General features: G+C 38.1%; 1 protein-coding gene across 5 annotated transcripts in view; it reads left to right on the top strand.

The window, feature by feature from the left end:
* The window catches only part of LOC127618368 (utrophin-like), a 269,333-nt gene that overhangs the window by 66,512 nt on the left and 180,735 nt on the right, over positions 1-22,086 (top strand). For all 5 annotated transcript variants that reach the window (XM_052090759.1, XM_052090761.1, XM_052090757.1 and 2 more), the window contains 15 exons: positions 1,554-1,735; positions 1,822-1,972; positions 2,719-2,838; positions 3,428-3,529; positions 5,495-5,602; positions 5,757-5,936; positions 8,290-8,459; positions 10,013-10,112; positions 10,551-10,638; positions 10,725-10,972; positions 13,758-13,938; positions 16,963-17,078; positions 21,326-21,463; positions 21,583-21,696; positions 21,839-21,994. In XM_052090759.1, coding sequence (XP_051946719.1) covers positions 1,554-1,735; positions 1,822-1,972; positions 2,719-2,838; positions 3,428-3,529; positions 5,495-5,602; positions 5,757-5,936; positions 8,290-8,459; positions 10,013-10,112; positions 10,551-10,638; positions 10,725-10,972; positions 13,758-13,938; positions 16,963-17,078; positions 21,326-21,463; positions 21,583-21,696; positions 21,839-21,994 — 2,154 coding nt within the window. The remainder of the gene's footprint in view (positions 1-1,553; positions 1,736-1,821; positions 1,973-2,718; positions 2,839-3,427; positions 3,530-5,494; positions 5,603-5,756; positions 5,937-8,289; positions 8,460-10,012; positions 10,113-10,550; positions 10,639-10,724; positions 10,973-13,757; positions 13,939-16,962; positions 17,079-21,325; positions 21,464-21,582; positions 21,697-21,838; positions 21,995-22,086) is intronic.

Genomic DNA, 22,086 nt, shown 5'->3' with positions numbered 1-22,086 from the left:
GTGCATCACGTAATCCATCTGCTATGACTTATCCCATGTGTCCATCGGGAATGTAACTGGTTTGCAGACAAGTGGATTTAAGCTCCCAGCCATCAATAAAATGTATAGTTGGACTGTGGTAGGGTTCACAGTTTTTGCTCATCCACGTGGTCAGGAATTGCGTTATCCAAGATAACTTTTGTGACAGCTGTTCAAAAACTTTATAATACAGTTTCTGGTGTGCTTCCTGAGCAAAGTATCTATGACAAGGGAAATTATATCGGGGGTAGATTGTCTTTAGCAGCCACTTGAACCCGATTTATTCATTTTTTCCACAGTACTGACCGGTATCATATCTTTGGCCATGTGAAACGTAACCGCTGATGTAATCTCTTCCCACTTCTTACTATTTTTTGCATATGGCACACCGCAGGAGAATGATTTAACCAGCTTTGTTTGCTTTGGGATGGAAGACCTACCAGATTTTTCGTCAGAAGAGGCTGAGGCAAGTGATGGCCCGTTGAGTTTCATGCATTCCTCGTACGCCACGGGATGTTGCTTGAGGTGGTGAAAGAGATTGTTTGTGCTACCAAACTTTGTGGCTATCTTCTTACACAGCTTGCAAAGACTGTATTTTGTTCAGGATCTTTTTCCTTAAAACCAAACCATCCCTATATTACAGATGTTACATTCTCTGTGGGGACTAAATCGTCATCTACACCTGTGTTGCTTGCTGTTACTATTTTGCTAATGATGTGTAAACAGACACTCCCCCATCAGTACATCTCTTGTCTTGAAGCTGTGGTACTCTTAAGACAAAAAGGGGGAGGGAAATTGGCCTACTTGCGCCGTTTTAGAAAACTAAGCTTATTCATTTTAGGGAAATCTGCAAAATTTTCACGATAATGTCGCTAATATTCGATGTATCGCCCAGCCTTATTTTCTATGTACACACTACAACTCTTTAAGACGGTGTTTTCAAATATCTTCATGTGGGAGAGCATTTTCGAAAAGCTCTGTTTTCACTGGACAAAAATCGCGGTCTGAGTGTGAATGGAAGGCCAAAACGTAAATGAGTAAGTGTGAAATTTTCAAAAGGAAAACGAATTAGTGTGGACTTGGCCTTATATGGAACTTTTATGTCCAACAGATTTTTGTGAGGAACAGACTAGATTTGAAATCTCTGCTATATCTTTCGAAACATTCCTTTTAAACATGTAACCATTTGAAAGTTCTGTTTAGAGGGCATTGAACAGTCTAAAGTTGTTCTTGAGCTAAATAAAAACTAGACAGCACAACTCATATAACAGAATGCTGGTGTCTCAAATGTTCTTTTAAAAGTTTATGGTTTTTTGCATCTAAAAACATTTCAGCAATCCTGCGCAAAACACTGAAAAAAAACAGCTGGACGCAGCACAAAAATCAAAGTTGACCATTTAGTGGATGTTGACATAGAAATACAATGGAAAAATAGCAGAGACGAACATTAAAATGTATTTGGTGTGAACGGTCCTTAAAACTAATTATGTCTGTGTAGATTTCCAAGTTATTAATGTATCATTTTGGCCCCACAGGCATTCATGATGGAGTTGACGGCGCACCAGAGCAGTGTGGGCAACGTCTTGCAGGCAGGAAACCAGCTGATCTCTCAGGGCAACCTCAGTGAGGAAGAGGAGATGGAGATCCGAGAGCAGATGACCCTGCTGAATGCACGCTGGGAAAGCCTGCGGGTGGCCAGCATGGATCGCCAATCCAGGTGCAGACACATTCCAGTCAAACTCCCGTTTCATTAGTGTACACTTCTTCATCGTATCATTTCTGTTGTCATTCCTCCATCTTCAGACTTCATGAAGTTCTCATGGACCTTCAACAACAGCAGCTCCAGCAGCTCTCTGATTGGCTGACACAGACCGAGGGGCGGATCCGTAAAATGGAAACAGAGCCAATTGCAGGAGGCATGGAGGGATATGTGTCTCAGATAGAGCAGCACAAAGTATGGGAGACATTTTATTGGTCCGTTCAAAGATACCATTCTCATTGGATGCTAGTGGGGATTTGAGAAGTTAATGAATTACTTTTACATAACTTTGTGTGTGTGCATGACTTTCTGATCCCAATGAGAATTTATCATGACTACTGAAAGGAGAGAGAGAGATTGAGTGGTTGAGTGAGAAATGAATGAATGAATGAGCAAATCAGCACACGCCCCAGTGAACAGGGGACAAACACGACCTCAGCGTGTTTGTTCAGCTAGCGGAAACACACACACACATGCTTACATTTAGGAGCCTCACAGTCTCACAGGGATGGTACCAGAGCACCCAAGCTGTTTCACACAATTTATGGAGACAAGCACTTGCACACTTTCATACTTAGTACAGAATCTCAGTCACAAACTTCAGATCCTCCCTAAAATCTACTACAATCAAAACCCATCCAGCTTATTCCTAGGGAACCTCAATAAACCTGTTAAGGGTCATATTTCACAAAATTAAGAAATTTAGGACCATCAAATTTAATTTTTTTACATTGTGACATGATTAAATTTTGTGTGTTAGCCCGGTGACGGACTGGCCACCTGAAAATGACTGTAAAAGTATGAAAACTAAAGATTTGTGAGCACATGAAGCAACATAACAATTATAATGTAATAAACAACAATGTAATAAAACTACAATGTGCATGGAAAAACCCTTTACGTTTAACCTTTAACCTTTGTTCTCTTCGTTACATCATCAGATGTTGCAGAATGATCTGGAGGTGGAACAGGTGAAGGTGAACTCTCTTACACACATGGTGGTGGTTGTGGATGAGAACAGTGGTGAGAGCGCCACCGCTGCCCTGGAAGACCAACTGCAGGTAGATTACAACTCCCATTTATAACCTGCTAGAGTCAGTTTTACCATTTATATGATGATCAATTAGGATACACTGGTCTTAGAAGTCTTAATTAGATGTCCGTTTAATCGTTTTACATTGAGAATCATTGTCCATGTATGCTTGGGTTGGAATCGAGACCTTTTGACCTTTTTATGCCTGTCGTGTCCACAATGATAGGGTGTTGTGGGCAGGTGCCGGGGTTATGCTATATGGTTGCTAAAGGGTTTTGGTAGCCTATCCCCAAGTCTCTATAATATTCTGGTCTTACTCAGGTCCAACCTTCAATTAAAGTCTTTTGTATTTTTTTGACCATGTGTGATGACTTAGAAAAGAACCTCTCCTCAACAAGTGGATTCCAGCTTTTTCCATGGATTTACTGAATTCTCCTCTTAGGAATGAAATCTATTAATTTTGGTCACATTGCAAAGGCTGAGAATTCACTGGATGAAGTACAGTCAGAATCTTGGAACTGGGCGGACATTTGATACTCCCAGTGCTGAGAGAATGGCCATAAAAAGAGTGAAAAGTCATTAAGTGAATAACTTTGTTTTCTTGCTGTTCCTCACAGTCACTGGGAGAGCGCTGGGCGGCTGTGTGTCGCTGGACAGAAGAGCGCTGGAACAAACTTGAGGAAATTCAGCTGGTGTGGCAGCGACTGCTTGATGACCAGGTGAGATCTGAGATTAGAGATGTGCATTTTGGTCATTTTGACTACTTGAGTGCTTAAAAGATATCCCAAATGGTTACTCTGAGAGATGAAGCGAGTTAAATGGTAAATGTCTGCACTTATATAGCGCCTTTTTAATCTTAGCGGTATTCAAAGTGCTTTACACTGCGTCTCATTCACCCATTCATACACACATTTACACACCAATGATGGCAGAGCTGCCATGCAAGGCGCTAGCCTGCCATTGGGAGCAACTTGGGGTTCAGTGTCTTGCACAAGGACACTTCGAACCACCAACTCTGTGATTAGTGGACAACCCGCTCTACCACCTAAGCCTATGTAGAAATGCATCAGACAAGAATCTTTGGCCATCGTATTTTGATGCACGATATATTGGTCAGTGTGCGTATACAGGAAATATGTCACGCCGCTCTGTGAGGATCATTTCAACATGTATGCACAGTGTTACGTTGTTTGGGGCTTTATAATCTGGTAAGTAGCGATATGCCATTTTCCATAGTCTGTTTTGTGAAGTAACACACAAAAATGTCCAGTTTAAAGGGTTAAAAAGAAACAAAAAGAAAAAAGAAAACATGTCAAACTAAATAATTATCGGTTATCAATATTGGCCCAGAAATTGCATATCTTTGCATCCCTATTTTCAACTTCTCGCGACATAAGTGTTGTGTTCTGTTCAGTTCATTTGTGCTCTTTCTTGGTGTTACACATTATGCAATGCGTTGTTGAGCATTGTTGCCCCAGACTGAAAGTCACCATTTACAATGTGGCACGTTACCACAACAAAATGACACTGTAAAAAATAATACAATTTGAAATGAGAGCCTATTTTGGCTGTTTGCGTATAGTTATTACTGGACTTTGAATGATTTCAGATGTTTTGAAACTTGGGGGAGAAAAAAAACCAAGCCACACAATTGTTTGAAAATGTTTTTCATGATAGACCATTGATGTCTCTTTCAATTACTTGGGTACTTTTACCTATCCTTACTTGAATTGCATTAATTTCATAATCCTGAAGTTACAATAGTCACTGTTATAGAAAATGATGTGCCTCAAGGCTTGGTATTAGGACCTTTTGTGTTGTGTCACTCAGAGGTGTGTGACTTGAGTGACATGACTCGACTTGAGTCTGACTCGATTTGCAAATTTCAAGACTTGTGATTTGCTTGATTTAATGCAGAAAATTGCTGGACTTGACTTTGACTCAAGGACAAATGACTCGACTGAAAAAGGATGACTCAGGAATGACTTTTTTGTGACAGATAATAAAATACTATCTAAAAAGTATACAGTATATTATTTCAACAACAATGAATTTATACAAAAACTGTAAACCACAGAACAACTCATTGAGGGGTTGCTTTAACTTAACATTTTCTGTCATTTACTGATTAAAAAAAAATATATATATATATATTAACCAATAATTCTGAATGCTGTTCGTCATTTGACAGATAACTGATTGAGACTTGCACATGTGTGACTTTCTCCTCTGGCTTGGACTGTGTTCATAGAATGCATTTGAGGGTCAGGTTGCTCTTTTAACAGAGCAGACTGCATTTTGTGAGACTGAGAGATTGAATTATGGGTGTTTATGACCTGCAGACACGATTACCATTGACCCAGAACATCATTAGTGTCGAGTGCACAAGACCTTGTTCTCCCATGTCCCCTGTCTACACCACTTCCGTCAGTCTGTGCTCATACTGCTAAACTGATCCATGGCGTAATCATGCACTTTTATCTATGATATTAGAGCAAATTGGTACACTTGATGTCAAATGGTTTGGTGATGAGAATTGAAGCAGATTTTAAGAAGAGACTTAAAGGGATAGATCACCTTGAAATGAAAATTATGTCATGTTGTTCTGGACCTGTATGACTTTCTTTCCTTATTTTAATTGCATCTTTTTTTAATGTGTGTATTTTGTCTTCCTTTCCATTCAGAGTTTATTTGGATCGTGGCTGTCAGAGAAGGAAAAGGCTTTAAGTGAAGCTCAGACCAGTGATTTCAAAGATCCCAGTGAAATAAACGCCAGTGTCCGCAGATTAGCCGTGAGTAGACAAACACGCAGTGATTACTTAAAGTAAAACATTTGGTAGTTTAAGCTACTAACCTTTAGTTTAGGGTCTACTATATGTTCCAGGAGCTATATTACAGAGAACATACTGCATTATGGTCATATTTATTTATTTGAACCTATGGCAGAATCTTAAAGAGGACATGGCACAGAAGCGAAAGACCCTGAGTGCTCTGTCAGATGCTGGACAGGATGTGATGTATCTGTTGAACAGTCCAGCCGCAGCTCAGAAGATCAAGTCTGAAACAGATGGGCTGACCCAACGTTGGGACAACCTGGTCCAGAAACTGGAGGACTGCTCCAGTCAGGTCAAAGACATGATTCGATCTTTACTTTTTTTTTTTTCTGTGCAACACACGGCAAGATATTTATATTATTATTATTTTTTTAATCGCCCCTGTCCTTATAATGAAAGCATTTAGTTAGTGACTAGGGGATGTCAAGCTCCAAAAGGAAGAAAAAGTCCAAATGACCTTTGTGCTATATTCCAAGTGTTCTGGAGCTATATGATAGCTTTGTGGGAAGAACAGACCGAAATCCTCACCTCTGCTGCTGCTCTCAAATCTCAATTGTGATCACATATATTTAAAATGTGTGATGAGATGCCATGCCAGTTTTTACGTCAAGGGTTTTCGTTTCAAAATGCAGAAGCATGATTTTCAGTGAATAAAGACTTTGATTTTGCTCTATTCTTCACACAAAGCTATTGTATGACTACAGAAGACTTGGAATATAGAAGATAATAAAATCCCAAATGCAGTTTATAGTGCAACCAAAATCCCCAAAATGACCAGAAAAAAAAATTAAGATTTGGTATGGACTTTTAACTATAAACAAGCCTGAAATACACCAGGGACTTTTATTTTGGAATGACATAGACATGGCTCTTTTTCAATGCTCTATACGCATATTTTTACCAGATTATGCTTTTTATAGCCTATGGTTATATATGTTACTATATATGTGCTTAAATAAAGTTATATAAACTATATAACTAACAAAATATGCATTGAAGTGAGGTGAGTATACAGTAGAGCCCGACTGATTTTAGAGGGGAAAATTCACATATTACCGATATGGTGGCGATTTTTTAGCTGGAATGAAAACAGACCTTTTCTATCTGAATTGTTCACCGATTTTGCACCAATATGACTATACAAAGGTACTCAGAAGGCTGCTTTCTTAAATATTTTATAAAAAAAATTTGGACATTATTATTATACAATTAGTGACAAATTATTGTCAACAAATTCTAGAAATGAACACTGAAAAAATAAAGAATACATAAAAATACAATAAATAGCTTAATAAATATCAGTACTGTATGTTCAATGTCTGTCAGTTGCTGAACATTAAAATAAAGAATAAATTAAAATGATAGCTAAATAAACATCAGTACTGTTTAGCATCAGTCACTTGATGACCATTAAAATAAATAAATAAAAATAAAATAAATAGCTAAATACACATGGGTACTGTTTAGTATCAGTCAAATGATTTTAATACTGCCAGTCAATTAGGGGCAGGTTGTAACACAAGAAGCATTTACACCTGCCGAGACAAGAGGTAAACAGTGGCAGCGGTGTTACAACATATTCTGCTATACAAGTTCAGGGGAAACTTTCAACGGTGGAAAACCAGACTTCTAAATAGTATATTTTGTAAACGCAACAACTGGAATTGTTCGGTTGAAGGGGATACCAAACTGTAAATCCTAAACAAAACAGTTTGTTGAATACGTGTTTACATATTAGCTTCCACTCAGCTGAAAAACAATGAAAGTAGCTACATGGTTAGCTAGTTAGCTATAAGCTCGTTGTCACAGAGAGTAAAATATGGATGATGTTTATTTACTTTCCAGCACTGTGTTACACCAACTAGGTAACAACATAGCATGAAATCAACACTCAACAGACACAATCCACCACCGCACCGTTGTCTGCTGAGCTGCAAAAAGATTTTCTGATGTTTATCTTTCAATCTGCTACATTACTTACTGCACTGACAATCTATAACTGGCTAACACAACAAACAGATGTGACATGGTTGTCAGGGACAGGGTTAATGTTATATTAGTTATATTTAAAAGGGAAAATTATGGGGTCATTGTTTATTACCTTTCCAGTATGTATTTCACAAACTAGTTAGCAACTTACCAAGAAGACACCACTTAACTCCGCCATGCCTGCAGAGCCACCGTCAGTTCAGATTCAGCTCTGTTAACAATGTAGTCGGAGCATGCTCTGCGGGACAAACTAAGTTATAACACCAATTCTAAAGCATTGTTTTCTGGATTATATGTTCTGAAAAAAGTTTTCATATCTGCGCATATCGGTAAACAGATACTCCGATATCCAATATTTTGGTCAGGCACTAGTATACAGTAAATTAATATTGAAAATGATGAAAGCTTAAGGGACAACAAATCCCCACAAGGTGTCAGTGATTCTTTTTATTTCACCTCAAGAGGCCGCTGTTACTTACTATAGAATCCTCATGTGATGACCACAGTGAAACATAGAGGAATAAAAATAAATATCGTCATAGATTTTTGCAGATAAGCGATTTGTTCCAAAATTGGTACCGATTAATCTGTTAAAATGATTTATCGGTCTGAATATCGGATGAACATTCATTTCAAATTTTTGTTTTGTTGTCTAGGTTACTGAGGCGGTGTCTGTTACCAGGGTGTCCCAGGTACAGGAAAAATTTGTCATGGAGACAGTAACGACACGAATGGAGCAGACTTTCACCAGCAGCGACCAGGAGTTACCGCCACCAGCCCCACCAAAACGGCGACATCTAGATACAGATGGCGAGCTCAGGACACTGTGAGTGCACGCCAGCATGTCTTCCCTGTAAAAAAATCTAAAAATGTCTTCAACTTGATGGCATGAAATGCACTTTACAGTGGCTCCCAAAAATATTTGAACACTTCAGCCACACAGAAATTGATCACCGTTATTGTATTAGATATTTATTTTCTTGTAAGGAAAGATTTACACATTTTTCAAGCCAAATTTTGTCTTCAAATGTAATGACATTTAGACATTGTAATAGGGGTCATATCATGAGGAATCAAATTTTCCTTGATATTTTGACATAAGAGGTCTTTCTACTATAAAAACATACTGTAAATTTCAGAACTCAACTTAATCCCCAATGCAACAAAAGCATTTATTGAAGCTGCTAAAACGTCTTGTTCTCTACTTCCGCAACTTCCATGCGTCATTTGGGGGCTCATTAATCCATGACCGCCTCTACTGGTCAAAATAATCAACGCCTACTTAAAATCGTTGCACCCTTGACCCCCGCACACTGATGCTTCCATTTGTAAACTGAGAGAGGACAACAAGGCCTAATGTGGCCTAACTATTCTTGAACACCAAAGGGGACCCATCTGGACTATTTTCAATTATTTTTGTATTTAAACATTTTGTTTATGCACAGATAGACGTCTTTGACTGCTTGATGCATATCTTACACTGCTTTTAAAAGATGTTTAGTCAAGTTACAACTCTAAAGAGGAGAATCCACTCTCTGTCATTCAGCTGCTGCCTCTTGCTGTTTTGAGCACAAACGCATCATTTACGTGTTCTTTCGCCCATATGCGCTGTTTTGAATTGTTGGTGTATGAAATCATGCACTGGATGGATGTCATTGGCTGTTTGGATGCATTTCCGGCAATGTGCGTTTGAGTGCAGAATGATACTTTAAACTGTATGTGTGTGCGTCTAGTTTACGCCGTGCTGAACTATGCATGGACTATGCATGGACTATGCATGTGCATCATGTGGATGTCTTTTAGCATATTTCAGCGTGGATAGCATGTTTGTTCTGTAGTTGGTGATGGCCTGGATGCCCTGCCACATGCGTCGCGTGTCACCGCTGTCCTGGAAGTGACTGTGGATTCTCTGGGCGTGTGCGCGCTTTGTCTCTCTGATGGCCCGGGACAGTTTGGCCCTCGCTGTTCTTAGGGCTGCCTTGTCGCCTGCTCTGAAGGCAGAGTCTCGGGTCCTCAGCAGCACGTGCACCTCCGCAGTCTTCCACGGCTTCTATATACACAACACGGCCGCTTGCATCCCTCTCTTAAACTGGCGTCTCCGGCTGCCCCTTATCTCGCTCTCCCACTGATCAGCTGATTCAGCACCGGCCCTGCTCCATCACGGCTCGGCCATGCACTCCTCCTCATCAGTCCTTCAGTATTATCAGTGGACCTAAGGGAAGATGATACAACTATACAACATTTCATAAAGAGCATTTCATGACCCCTTTAAGCATGACATTTGTGTCTATATCCTTTTTGTGGTCACTGTACATTAAAACACAGAGACACATATTTCCCTCATGTGAACTGTGATGAGATGTTTATGTTTGTTTTTAGAGCTGAAACTGATGTTCCCGAGCTTTTATCCCAACTGACTGAATGGAAATCATCTGCATTAGCTGCAAGAGACTCATCCGATCTGAAATACAAACTACAGGTGACAAATACATACATCATTTATACTCATCTTCATGTCGTTCTAAACCTATGTGAGCTTCTTCCATTGAACGCAAAAGGAGCTATTTTCCAAGCTGCTCTTTTATGTAAAAGGAAAATTAATAAAGACAGGCTGTCAAGCTCCAAAAATAACAAAAAAAGCACAATGAAGTTATCATAAAAGTAGTCCAAATGACTAGGACAATACCACATGAGTCATATGGGCTACTTTTATGGTGCATTTTGACAGAGTGCATCTTGGACAAGAACTGGATAGACAGTCTGCAAAACATCTCTTTGTGTTTCACTGAAGAAGATAAGTCAGATGGGTTTTGGACAAGATGAGGGCAAGTAAATGATGACAGAATTTTCATTTTTTGGTGAACTATTACTTCAATATTTGATTTGACTGAATATTATCATATATGATTTTTTGTAGGCTATGGAGGCGGGGCTTGCGGAGAGGGAGGGGCCACTGAAAGAGGTGCTGCAGAAAGGAGAAAAGATGATTGAACAGTTGGAGAAAGGTATGGATTTATGGACTGTATTTCCTCAAGATTGAGTAGAATGATGCTTCTCCCACTGACTTAATATACACATCTCTGTTGTGTAGAGTCTCTGTCCACAGATGAAGCTCATTCCAGCCTGGACTTAGTAAATAAGGAATGGGAGGGCTGTCAGAACGTGATGCAGGATCTGAGGAACCGAGCTCAAGTTCTTGATCGTCTGCCAGCGGTTCTCTCAGGACAGAAGGCTGTAGATGGAGTTCTTCAGGAGCAGGAGAAATGGTTGATCTCCACTGAAGGGTTTAAAGAAAAAGATGACCAGCAGGACATGCAGACTCTCAAAAATGAGTGTGAGGTCAGTCGAATATCACAATACTTCAATGCTGTTCTCAAATCAAATGTTAAGAGAATCCAACTTTAATTGAAATGTTTAAAGTAGCATGCATTGAAATTTCCACCACAGTTTTTCTTTGTTAATATATATATATAAAAAAAAAATTATATTTAGGTTAAAGAAAATAAAGCCTGCAGATATTATTCATTTATACTGTTTTTTTTTAATTACAATTAAGCACATTTCTCCTCATAATTTCTCAATGTAGGCAAGGCAAGTTTATTTATATAGCACATTTCATACACAATGGTAATTCAAAGTGCTTTACATAGAAGAGATTAAAATAAGTAAAAAAAAATATAAGAATAATTGTTTAGAATATAAAATAAAATAAAATACAGTACAAACAGTGGGACACACAGTAGCACAGTGCTCATTCAGTAAATGCACAGCTAAACAGATGTGTTTTAAGTCTGGATTTGAATGTGACTACTGTAGGAGCACATCTGATCTCTTCTGGAAGCTGGTTCCAGCTGCGGCTGGCATAAAAGCTAAAAGCAGACTCTCCTTGCTTAGAGTGAACCCTTGGTATTTCTAGCTGATGTGATCCTAATGATCCTAATGATCTGAGTGATCTGTTGGGTTTATATTCAGTGAGCATATCTGCAATATATTGAGGTCCTAGCCCATTGAGTGATTTATATACCAGTAATAATACTTTAAAATCAATCCTAAATGTAACTGGGAGCCAGTGTAAAGACCTGAGGACTGGTGTGATATGTTCATATTTTCTGGTTCTGCTCAGAATCCTGGCAGCAGCGTTCTGTATGAGCTGCAACTGTCTTATGGTCTTTTGGGAAGGCCAGTGAGGAGTCCATTACAATAATCCACCCTGCTGGTGATGAAAGCATGCACAAGTTTCTCTAGGTCTTGACTGGAAACAAAGCATCTAATTCTTGCAATATTTTTCAGATGATAGTATGCTGATTTAGTTATTGCTTTGATATGACTACTGAAACTAAGGTCTGACTCTAGAGACACACCAAGATTCCTGACTTGCTTTTTTGTTGTTTGACCCCTAGCGTCAAGGTATGCATTCACCTTGAGAACTTCATCTTTGTTTCCAAACGTAATGACTTCAGTTTTGTCTTTGTTTAACTGAAGAAAGTTTTGGCACATCCAACTGTTTACTTCATCAATGCATTGGCACAGGGAGTCAATGGGGCTGTAATCGTTAGGTGATAAGTAGATCTGTGTGTCGTCTGCATAGCTGTGGTAAGCAATTTGGTTCTTTCTCATTATTTGGCTCATTAGGAGCATATACAGGTTGAACAGGAGTGGCGCAAGAATTGAGCTTTGAGGGACTCCGCATGTCATGGACGTCCACTCAGACTTATGGTCTCCTGTACTCACATAATAACCTCTCCCTTCTAAGTATGACCTGAACCATTTTAGGACCATAACAGAAAGCCCCACTCAGTTTTCCAGCCTGTCAAGAAGTATGTTGTGATCGACAGTGTCAAATGTTTGCCTGTATCAGTATTTAAGCGAATATCGTTTATTATCTTTATGAGCGCTGTCTCTGTGCTGTGATGCGATCGGAAACCAGATTGAAAATTGTCAAAGTATCCATTCGAGTTCAAGAATTTGTTCAGCTGATTGAAGACAACTTTTTCAATGATCTTGCCTATGAAAGGAAGAGATGCGATCTTAATAATCGGTCTTGCTTAATATGGTCTTATCCAGATTGCTCTTTTTCAAGAGGGGCTTGACAACTGCAGTTTTCAGGGAGTTTGGAAACAAACATTTTTGTAATGAAAATAAAAAAACAAACAAACAAAAGCATAATATTTAAATTGAAAGTATTTAAACATCATGTTAGTATTTGTTGCACTGCCTTTAATTTGCTGGTTTTTGATAATAATAAAAAAAAATATTACATTTATTTATAAATTAATAAATAAAAATAATATAAAATAAATAAATAGTATTTTTTTTTTTAGAACAATAGGCTTGTGATTGTGATGAATTGTGATAGAAATTAAGTCTTAAATGTTGTACAAATAGACAATTTTTTTATGCAACATATTTCTATTTAATTTGTTTTGATTTTTGGGTGAACTATTCTAAAAAAAAATTAGGAAGAATGTAAAGTAGTAATAATAATAAAGAAAACATAACTTTATACTAAAAAAAGCCCTAAATCAAAAAATTAGAAATGATATTTTGATTAAAGATATTATTACTGTTACTATTAAAACTATTATTCTATTACACAATTTTTATGACAGCTAAGTACATTTTCCCCCTAAATTCTGATTATGCTAAAAATGATGCTGTAAAAAAAAAACGGAATTTACTGAAATGAATTACGTAATTTTACATAAAGTGTACAGTAGTTATCCATCATGGTAGTATTTGTTGTACTACCATTAATGATCATTTAGTTATTGTATTCAAGCACTTTTACTGTACAGAAGTCAAATATTTGGACACATTACAGTGACTAATATTTGTGGTGTTTGTGTGTCATTATGTTCCTAAAATAAGTTTCATTTTATTTATACAGAATATAATTTCTCATTTATTTCTTTTGATTTCGGGATCAAGTACTGTATAACCTTAAAATACATTATTAATATTTGTTTTGTGTTTTAGTCTCTGTTTGAATAATTTGTTTTTCAGTTTTAGATGTCACTTTTCATTGTATTAGATGTTTTAAGGACATTTATCTCATATGTGCAGTGCAGCATAGATCTGTTAACGTGTGTGTGTGTGTGTGCATGCGTGCGTGTGCGTATTTCAGTGTCGGATAGCAGAGCTGATAAAGCTGCAGCCGCAGGTGGAAGATCTCTGTGTCCAGGGTGAGCGTCTGACTGCAGGACCTGGTGCTCCTGATACCATCAAACCCAGTCTGACAGCGCTGGCATCACGCCACAGCACAGCTATTCAAGAGCTCAAGACACGGCAGCAGGACATCAGTACAGGTCCTAATTACAGCCCTTACACCACACTCAAAACATTTGAAGAATGTCAGCCTGCCTGCAATTTCAGTTAGCCCTGGGATTTTTGGAATAAAAATACAGAGAAAAACAGTTTGTTCTGCAAAAGAACAACATTTGGTTCATCCTACTTGTATCATTATTATATTGGCATTATTTACTCACTTTCTTGTTGTTCCAAACTCGTTGTTATGTTTTTCCATTTGTAAAAAACTGGGGTTACAGCTGCCCTTAGCGTCATCCCGTTTCAAACACATCACCAAAAATGCATCTTAAAATGTAGGTAACAAAATTCATTAACAAACTTATGTAGTTTATACTTGATAACATGTCAAAAAACATGAAAGAGTGCGCAGTGCACACTTTATTGGCACCATTTGCCAATAAGGAAAAAAGGAAAAAAAAATATTTTTTTTACTCCTGCTACCCAATACCTTGCTCTCCTCTTTCAACAAACATGAAAGAACAGCTTGTGGCCATTTTCACATGTATTTGTGCTTATTTGCGAAGGCAAAACTGATAAAAATAGCAGAAAGTTATAAAGACACCGGGTAGGGAGATGTGGATGATTTTTTATTTTATTTTCAAATTATCGTTTTTTTCTTCTGCTTCGTAATACCTAATACCCTCCTGTTGCGCTCATTGTCAGTCTTTCACCCATCGGGACAACACACACACACACACACACACACACACACACACACACACCTGACGATAAGACGTCTAGATATCAAGCTGGTTTGATAACTGTCGCGGTGTCTGGGACTCGTCTCGACATGCTGCAGGAGTGAGATCCGAGACTTCTCGTCGCAGACTCAAAACATCAAAGGAGACGAGCTTGAGTCATGTAGTACACTAGGCTTTAGAAGGCAGCATATTGTTGCTCCCATAGTCGTCATTTATAGGTGCGACCGGTGGGACATGTCTCTACCTTTTTTTGCTATTGCCATTTGCAATGTCCAACAATGTATGTACATGCATCACAGGATATTTCTGTCATATTTATTTCTGAAAGTCATGAAAATTCACACCACATGGTCAAATTCTGTATTGTGTTTAGTAGTATTCTGTGGTGGAGATGAATTTTCCATCTCTGTGAATTTTCCATTGTCTCATGTGACTCTTTTGTCTTGCTAATTCAAATGTCATATCTAACATTTTATGCTTCATAACTACACACAAATAATACTTTCACAATTTTTGCATAATTAGCAAAATGACAGCTTGATTAGAAAATGTTCTTATCTTCAAACATCACTGGTCTCATATTTGATCTCAAGCATGCTCTTTAGTGACACTTTGTCAACTTTTGCGTCCCCTTTCTGTGCTGTCTGCTGAAGGGTTGGTTTTTACTCTGTATAAGCTGCACGTTGCCTATAAAGCTAAAGTGTTGCGTACTGCCCCCTGGAGAAAACAGGCGGTACTTCAAGTTTCAATTGCTCAGATTGAAGGAATATTATTACGGTCCGGTGACACGATTAATTGCGTATATTCTTTTAATGTGTTATTTTTATATTATTATTATATTTATAATAGATTTTCATTGTTACATTTTTTAAGTGTGGGTTTGAGACCAGGCTAAAATAGTCAAATCTACAGTATACATAAAAGGCATTTTAAAAATACCAAAAATAAATGATGAAAGACCTGGTAAAAAGTTACTAAGTCAGTTTTAATGAGACCTTCCTATAACAAAAAATATTAAAAAGAGTTGAAATCAGTTCGGTTTAATAAAAACAATGACCCGTTACATGAAAGTGCCTCAAGTTGAAGAAAAACCCTCAAAGACTTTTTGTCTAGGCAGCTCAGTATGTTTTGGAAAAGAGCTACAGAGTGTGAGCGAAGGATTGAGGCCCACAGAGGTTTTTACAAGCCTGAATCGGTGCCAAGGGGGCGTTACACACCTCTACCTCGTTCTCTGTCCTTTCCAGTGTTCTCATCGGTCTTATTTCAAGTTAAAATGGTGAATTATGTAACAAGTAAATCATTTGTGGAGCAAACGACAGCAGAGAGAAAGAGAGAGGTAAACAGAGAGAAAGCAGTCTATTTATGGTAGTAATGTCAGTATGAGTCCACTGTGGCTCCTGCGAAAGGATTTACACACTCATATCCAGATAACCCTCGAGTGTGTGTGTAGTGGGTTCATATTATATTAGAAACAGCTTCAAGTATGAGTGTATAAATGTTTAATCTTGAGATTGTGGTTGAATGGTCTTCATTCAAAGCATAAGTTACATAAGCCACATAAGTACATAGCATAGAGTTCTATTGTTTTTATATAAAGCTAATTATATATTGACTACTTATATATAACTGCCGGGGCAGTGGCGGCTCAGTGGTTGAGGCTCAGGGTTACTGACCAGAAGGTCAGGGGTTCAAGCCCCAGCACCACCAAGATGCCACTGTTGGGCCCTTGAGTAAGGCACTTAACTCCAGGTTGCTCCAGGGGGATTGTCCCTGTAATAAGTGCACTGTAAGTCGCTTTGGATAAAAGAGTCTGCCAAATGCATAAATGTAAATGTAAATGTACTTGTTTTATTATGGACTACAAGCCAATCCAAGAATCCAGAAAAGAAAGCTTTTACCTTCCTGGGGAATTTTGTCTCTCGTGGGACAATAGGAAACCTAATTTACCATGATTTGAATTGTTCGCCTAACATCTGGGATCCACCTGAACACACATACTGACAAACCTCAATTGAGCCACAGTCAGTTATTTTGGTCTTCTCAGTGGCAAAACAATATATCTGTGACTGAGTGGAGATGAGCAGTGTTAAGTGTTTTTAAAGTCTTCAGTTTGTTTACCCAAAATAATATATACTGCATTTATAATTAGTATAGCATTTTTGCACTATTGTACTAATCTTTCAACCAATGAAAATCTAGCTTTGGCCAGTTCAGTGCACTGTAGACTGAAAATAGCTGAATATTCTATTAATGCACTTTGGATCAAGATTTCCTCCTGACTTTCTATAATGCAGTTCTGATTCTGTGTCTCTCTATCTGTAGTGTTAACCAGGCTGGTGGGGTCCAGAGCACTGCTGCAAATGGAGTCCAGACTGTGTGCTATTAGAGATGATGTCAAAGACATGACCACAGCTGAACAGGCAGTCATCAAAACTCAGGTGTGTGTTTGTTTGCAGGGATGCTATATGCAGGGACCAAAATTAACTCTACAACACGTGCCGATGATGAGTAAATTGAGAAAATATAATCATCTGACATATTTCATACCTGTCATGAAACCTGTTTCTTGCTTTACTAAAGGGATATTTAACCCAAAATGTTTAATTCTCTCATCATTTACTCACCTTCATGCCATCCCAGATGTGTGTGAATTTCTTTCTTATTCAAAACACAAAAAATATTTTTATAAGAGTATTTCAGCTCTGTAGGTCCATACTATGCAAGTGAATGGTGACCAGAACTTAGAATCCCCAAACATTGCATAAAGGCAGCATAGAAGTAATCCATAAGACTCCAGTGGTTAAATCTATATCTTCAGAAGCGATGTGATAAGTGTGGGTGAGAAACAGATAAATATTTAAGTACATTTTTACAGTAAATCTCCACTTTCACTTTTGTTTTTGGCGATTCACGTTCTTTGTGCATATTTCCACCTACTGGGCAGGGACGAGAATTTAAGGATTTAAACTTATCATATCCCTTCAGAAGATATGGATTTAACCACTAGAGTCATATGGATTATTTTTATGCTGCCTTTATGTGCTTTTTGGACCTTCAAAGTTTAGGACCCTGGTGACATACATTGAATGGACCTACAGAGCTGAGAAATTCTTCTAAAAATATTATTTATGTTTGTCTGGGATGAAATGCCAGTAAATGATGAGATATTTTATTTTTTTTTTTTGGAAGAACTATCCCTTAAGTATGTTTTTATCCCTGTGACTATGGGATTATTCAGTTATTTGTGACAAACAGTCGCAATCAATTTGCCACTCGCAGCATACGAGCCAGACTCCGTTTCAAGCTGAGAAACTGCATTTGTCACACAAACTTGATTTTAGTTTTGGAGGTATTATATTGAGGACACATGGAGTACTGGAGGAGAATAAATAAATAACTCAAGACATCCTGCATATGCATATGATGGTACATTGTCCATTGAAGTACAAGTTGTTATAAGACATACGAGTCATCATTGATGTTTTCTTTATTTGACTGTTTGTATGTTTTCAACTTCAATTCACGTACATCACTTGCATAAGTGAGGGTCTAAAAGTTCAATTATTTAAAAAAAAGTAATTATTAATGTAATTAAAATATTCAATTTACATGATCTAAAAAAAGGCCTTAATGCGACTTTGCCGTTTACTTTGTTGCCCTAACACTACCATTCAAATGATTATCAAAAGAATCACAAAGTGAAATATGATCTCTGTAAGTCAATAAAGACCTCATGTCTTATCAATCACTGCTTCTTTAAGCCATTTTCTACTTGTCTGTGAGCTTGCTTGGGCACAAAAATCCAAGGTTATTTCTCAGAGAATCTCAGAATCTTAGCTTTCCAACAACATCTAGATGAAGCTTCTGGTCCACTCAGAGGTGGAGATTTCCAACAAAACAGTGAGGAATGACCGTGGGATGCTGGGATCACAAAATAGCCTGAATGCCCACGGGCATGACACATGCTCAGCTGTGTTAAGAGTGTCACCTTCATTTTAGATCTGTATATTGTGAAGGAAAGTGTTTTCTTGTGCTTGTTACCATCATGGTACCATAGTGGAATGAACAAACACTTTAAGCAGGAACACAGTGCAAACAGAGCCTTAATCACAGGCTTGCAAAGACAGGATAAAAAAAGAAAAAGTACGTTCATCATAAGATTATAAACATAAATTATTCTTAATGAATTATTGGATTTTTTTTGGTGGGTTGTTGTCATGTCATGAAAAGACACCCCTGAGTCTTCTCTTTACTGTTGTAGATGAAACTGGTGTTTAGCGTGTAGAATTCAATGAAGCTGTCAGCGGAGGACATGTGAGGCGTCTATTTCTCAAACTAAAGACTCTGATGTACTTATCCTCTTGTTTAGTTGCACATCTGGTCTTCCACATCTCTTTCCTTTGTCTTTGAAGACTAGTGTACACTTTTGCAATTTAAAAAAAAATATATTTTTTTTTCTTTTTTTTCAAATAGTGATGGTGTTGTTCTGAGCCGCTGCTCCTTTGCGTTGAAAGGAGTCAGTTGAGGTGGCCCTGGCCGCCTCCCTAGGGAGGTGTTTCAGGCACGTCCAGCTGGGAGGAGGCCTCGGGGAAGACCCAGGACTAGGTGGAGAGATTACATCTCCACACTGGCCTGGGAACGCCTCGGGGGTCCCCCAGTCAGAGTTGGTTAATGTGGCTCGGGATAGGGAAGTTTGGGGCCCCCTGCTGGAGCAGCTGCCCCCGCGACCCGACTTCGGATAAGCGGTTGAAGATGGATGGATGGATGGATGGATGGTGTTGTTTTTTACATCAGTAATATCCTAACCTTTTGATCAGTTGAATGCCACTTTGGTGAATTCATTTCCTTCCAAAACAGCAAAATCTGTACATTATTCCCAACTTTTGGCCATCAGTGTACTTGGAAAATATTTATTTCTTAAACTGTATGAATAATGGGAAGAAAGCCAACAAAAGAGATGCCAAAATAAGCCAAAGAGAGTGAATGTAGGCTGGTATTTATTTAAAGTTATATACATATTTATACTCTTCTGTGGTTATCTGTGGGAGCCAAGACACTCGTGATGCCAGGTAGTGCCCATGTGGCAAATGTGCTGTGGATGCCAGCTGTGTTTCTCTGGTGTCCACTCAGCTTTATGAACAGTCAGAAACCTGCTCTAATTCAAGTTATATAATGTCCTGTCATATGCAAGAACTGATTCTGGACTGTGTGAGAATCAGAAACGTTCTAATTTTAGAGCTTGGACTTTTTTCCTGTGGGAGTGAACTGGTCTTTGGAGAGTTGTCAAGCACTTGTGTGTTTGTTAAACTGTGTCTCCTCCTGCTGGTGTGAGTTCAGTACTGCACTCGGACACACAAAACATGCAGAATATCATGCTGCACATTGAATTTTCAAATTTCGCAAATGTGAATTTTAAAGATTAGGATTTTCTTGCCATATGCCATCAAAGACTTTATGCCCAACATGCATATTATGCCATATGCCATAGTATTTATGCATACATTTTTATTTAGTGTTTGTTTATTAGTATTGGAAACTGCGTAAAACTATACTGATCACCTGATCTACCTTTATAGTGATCAGAATCTTGTGATCTCACTTTGCTTGTTTGCAAGATGTTTAAAGTTGTGGTTAAGATCCTCCAAAACAATTCAAAAGCATGACATTTTCAATTTTCAATGTCGTTTCAAACTGGCCAATTATTATGTAAACGAGTCCATGTCATGACATAATTTTTTATTTTATTATTCATTTTTTATTGTTTTTTGGGGACTTAAAATAAAAATAATAAAAATTGTGTTGTAACCGCCTATATATATATATTAAGTCAAAGTAAAATCTAAAATTCTTGAAAATGAAATGTTGGCATAAGTTTGAAATTATATATATAAAAAAAGCAGTGAAGAAATTTGAAATAAAAAAAAAAATAAAAAAATTGGTAATTTTTTGTAAACAACTTGCTGGTAGCCATACTTTTGTCAATATAAATTAATAAATCCAATACAACCTTAAAACAGACAAGACTCCATCGGCATCTGTCATCTGCCTTACATTTTTGTTATGAAAATGCACATTTTATTCAGGTCAAATGGAATACTTCTCCAATTAAAAAAAAAATAAAAAATATATATAAGAAGAAGAAGAAGAATCCTTTATTGTGGTCAATTATACACACAGTTTTTTGCATATATACAGTGAAATTTATTAGTTTTCACATATCCCAGCTAAGCTGGGGTCAGAGTGCAGGGTCAGCCATGATACAGCGCCCCTGGAGCAGATAGGGTTAAGGGCCTTGCTCAAGGGCCCAACAGTGGCATCTTGGTGGTGCTGGGGCTTGAACCCCCATCCTTCTGGTCAGTAACCCAGAGCCTCAACCACTGAGCCACCACTGCCCCTGCCCCTTTCATATTATATGAAAAATAATAATTATATACATATATTTCAAATGTTTGAATATGTTTTTTTAAATCAATAATGTATTGATGTATTGTCAAGTGGTGTAACTTAAATGCATCAAGTCAATGAATCTTTTATTCATTGTAGAAAAATATAGAAGAATAAATGTATTGTAGTTATTAATGCAATTATTATTTATTTATTTTAATTATTTATTTTTGGCAGTGGAAGGAGAGATCGGGTACTATTAGGCAATGTAGTGTTAATCTTTTGTGTTAATGTTTTGTAGGCTCTTTGCGCAGAGATCGATCAACAGAAGCAGGTTTCAGACCCATCAGATCAGCTGAGCTGGATTGAACTCTCTAGTGCTGCCAACGACCAGCTCGGCATGCTACAGTGTATTTTGGGCAGCATGAAGGACACTAATGTGAGAGCCATCCCATCAAACACATTTAAATTGAATCCTTTGATATCCCTTGTCTTCATCCGCCATGAATGTGCTGATGGCTTTATACATATATTGTTGTCTCTGTTGATGTTAATCAGGTGAAGAGTGAGGACGTTTGCCGCTGGGTAGATGCAGTTGAGGAACTTCTGTCTCGAGACACCAGTGGCCTCAGTCACGGCGACAAACTACAGGAAGAACTCAACCAGTGCAAGGTCAGAGGTCAACTCATTGAGCTTTCACACTGACAGCGTTTCTGATGCGTTACAGAGCTGCAGCTCTTTACAGAAACAAAGTGATTTCTGAAGTTCCACATATAATGGTGTATAAGTGATGTTGACATCTCTGTCTGTGCAGGAGTTTGTTGGTGAGATGGAGACCGTGGAATCGTCTCTGAAGCAGATGGGAGAAAATGTGGTGGCCGTACAGCAGAGTGCAGTACCAGGACTGACCAGCTGGGGGCAAAATAAGTTAGAAGAAAGTCAGAGACGCTGGGACACGCTCAGTAAAGAGGTGCGTAAGAAAACATCTAGAGGTGCAGAAATCTCCATCCTTGTATGATCTTAAACAGCACGCAGATAATCTTGCAATGGGGACTCCAGACT

The sequence above is a fragment of the Xyrauchen texanus genome, chromosome 25, assembly GCF_025860055.1.
Source record: "Xyrauchen texanus isolate HMW12.3.18 chromosome 25, RBS_HiC_50CHRs, whole genome shotgun sequence".
In the NCBI taxonomy this organism is placed as follows: domain Eukaryota; kingdom Metazoa; phylum Chordata; class Actinopteri; order Cypriniformes; family Catostomidae; genus Xyrauchen; species Xyrauchen texanus.
This window is presented reverse-complemented; position numbering and strand designations above follow the sequence as displayed.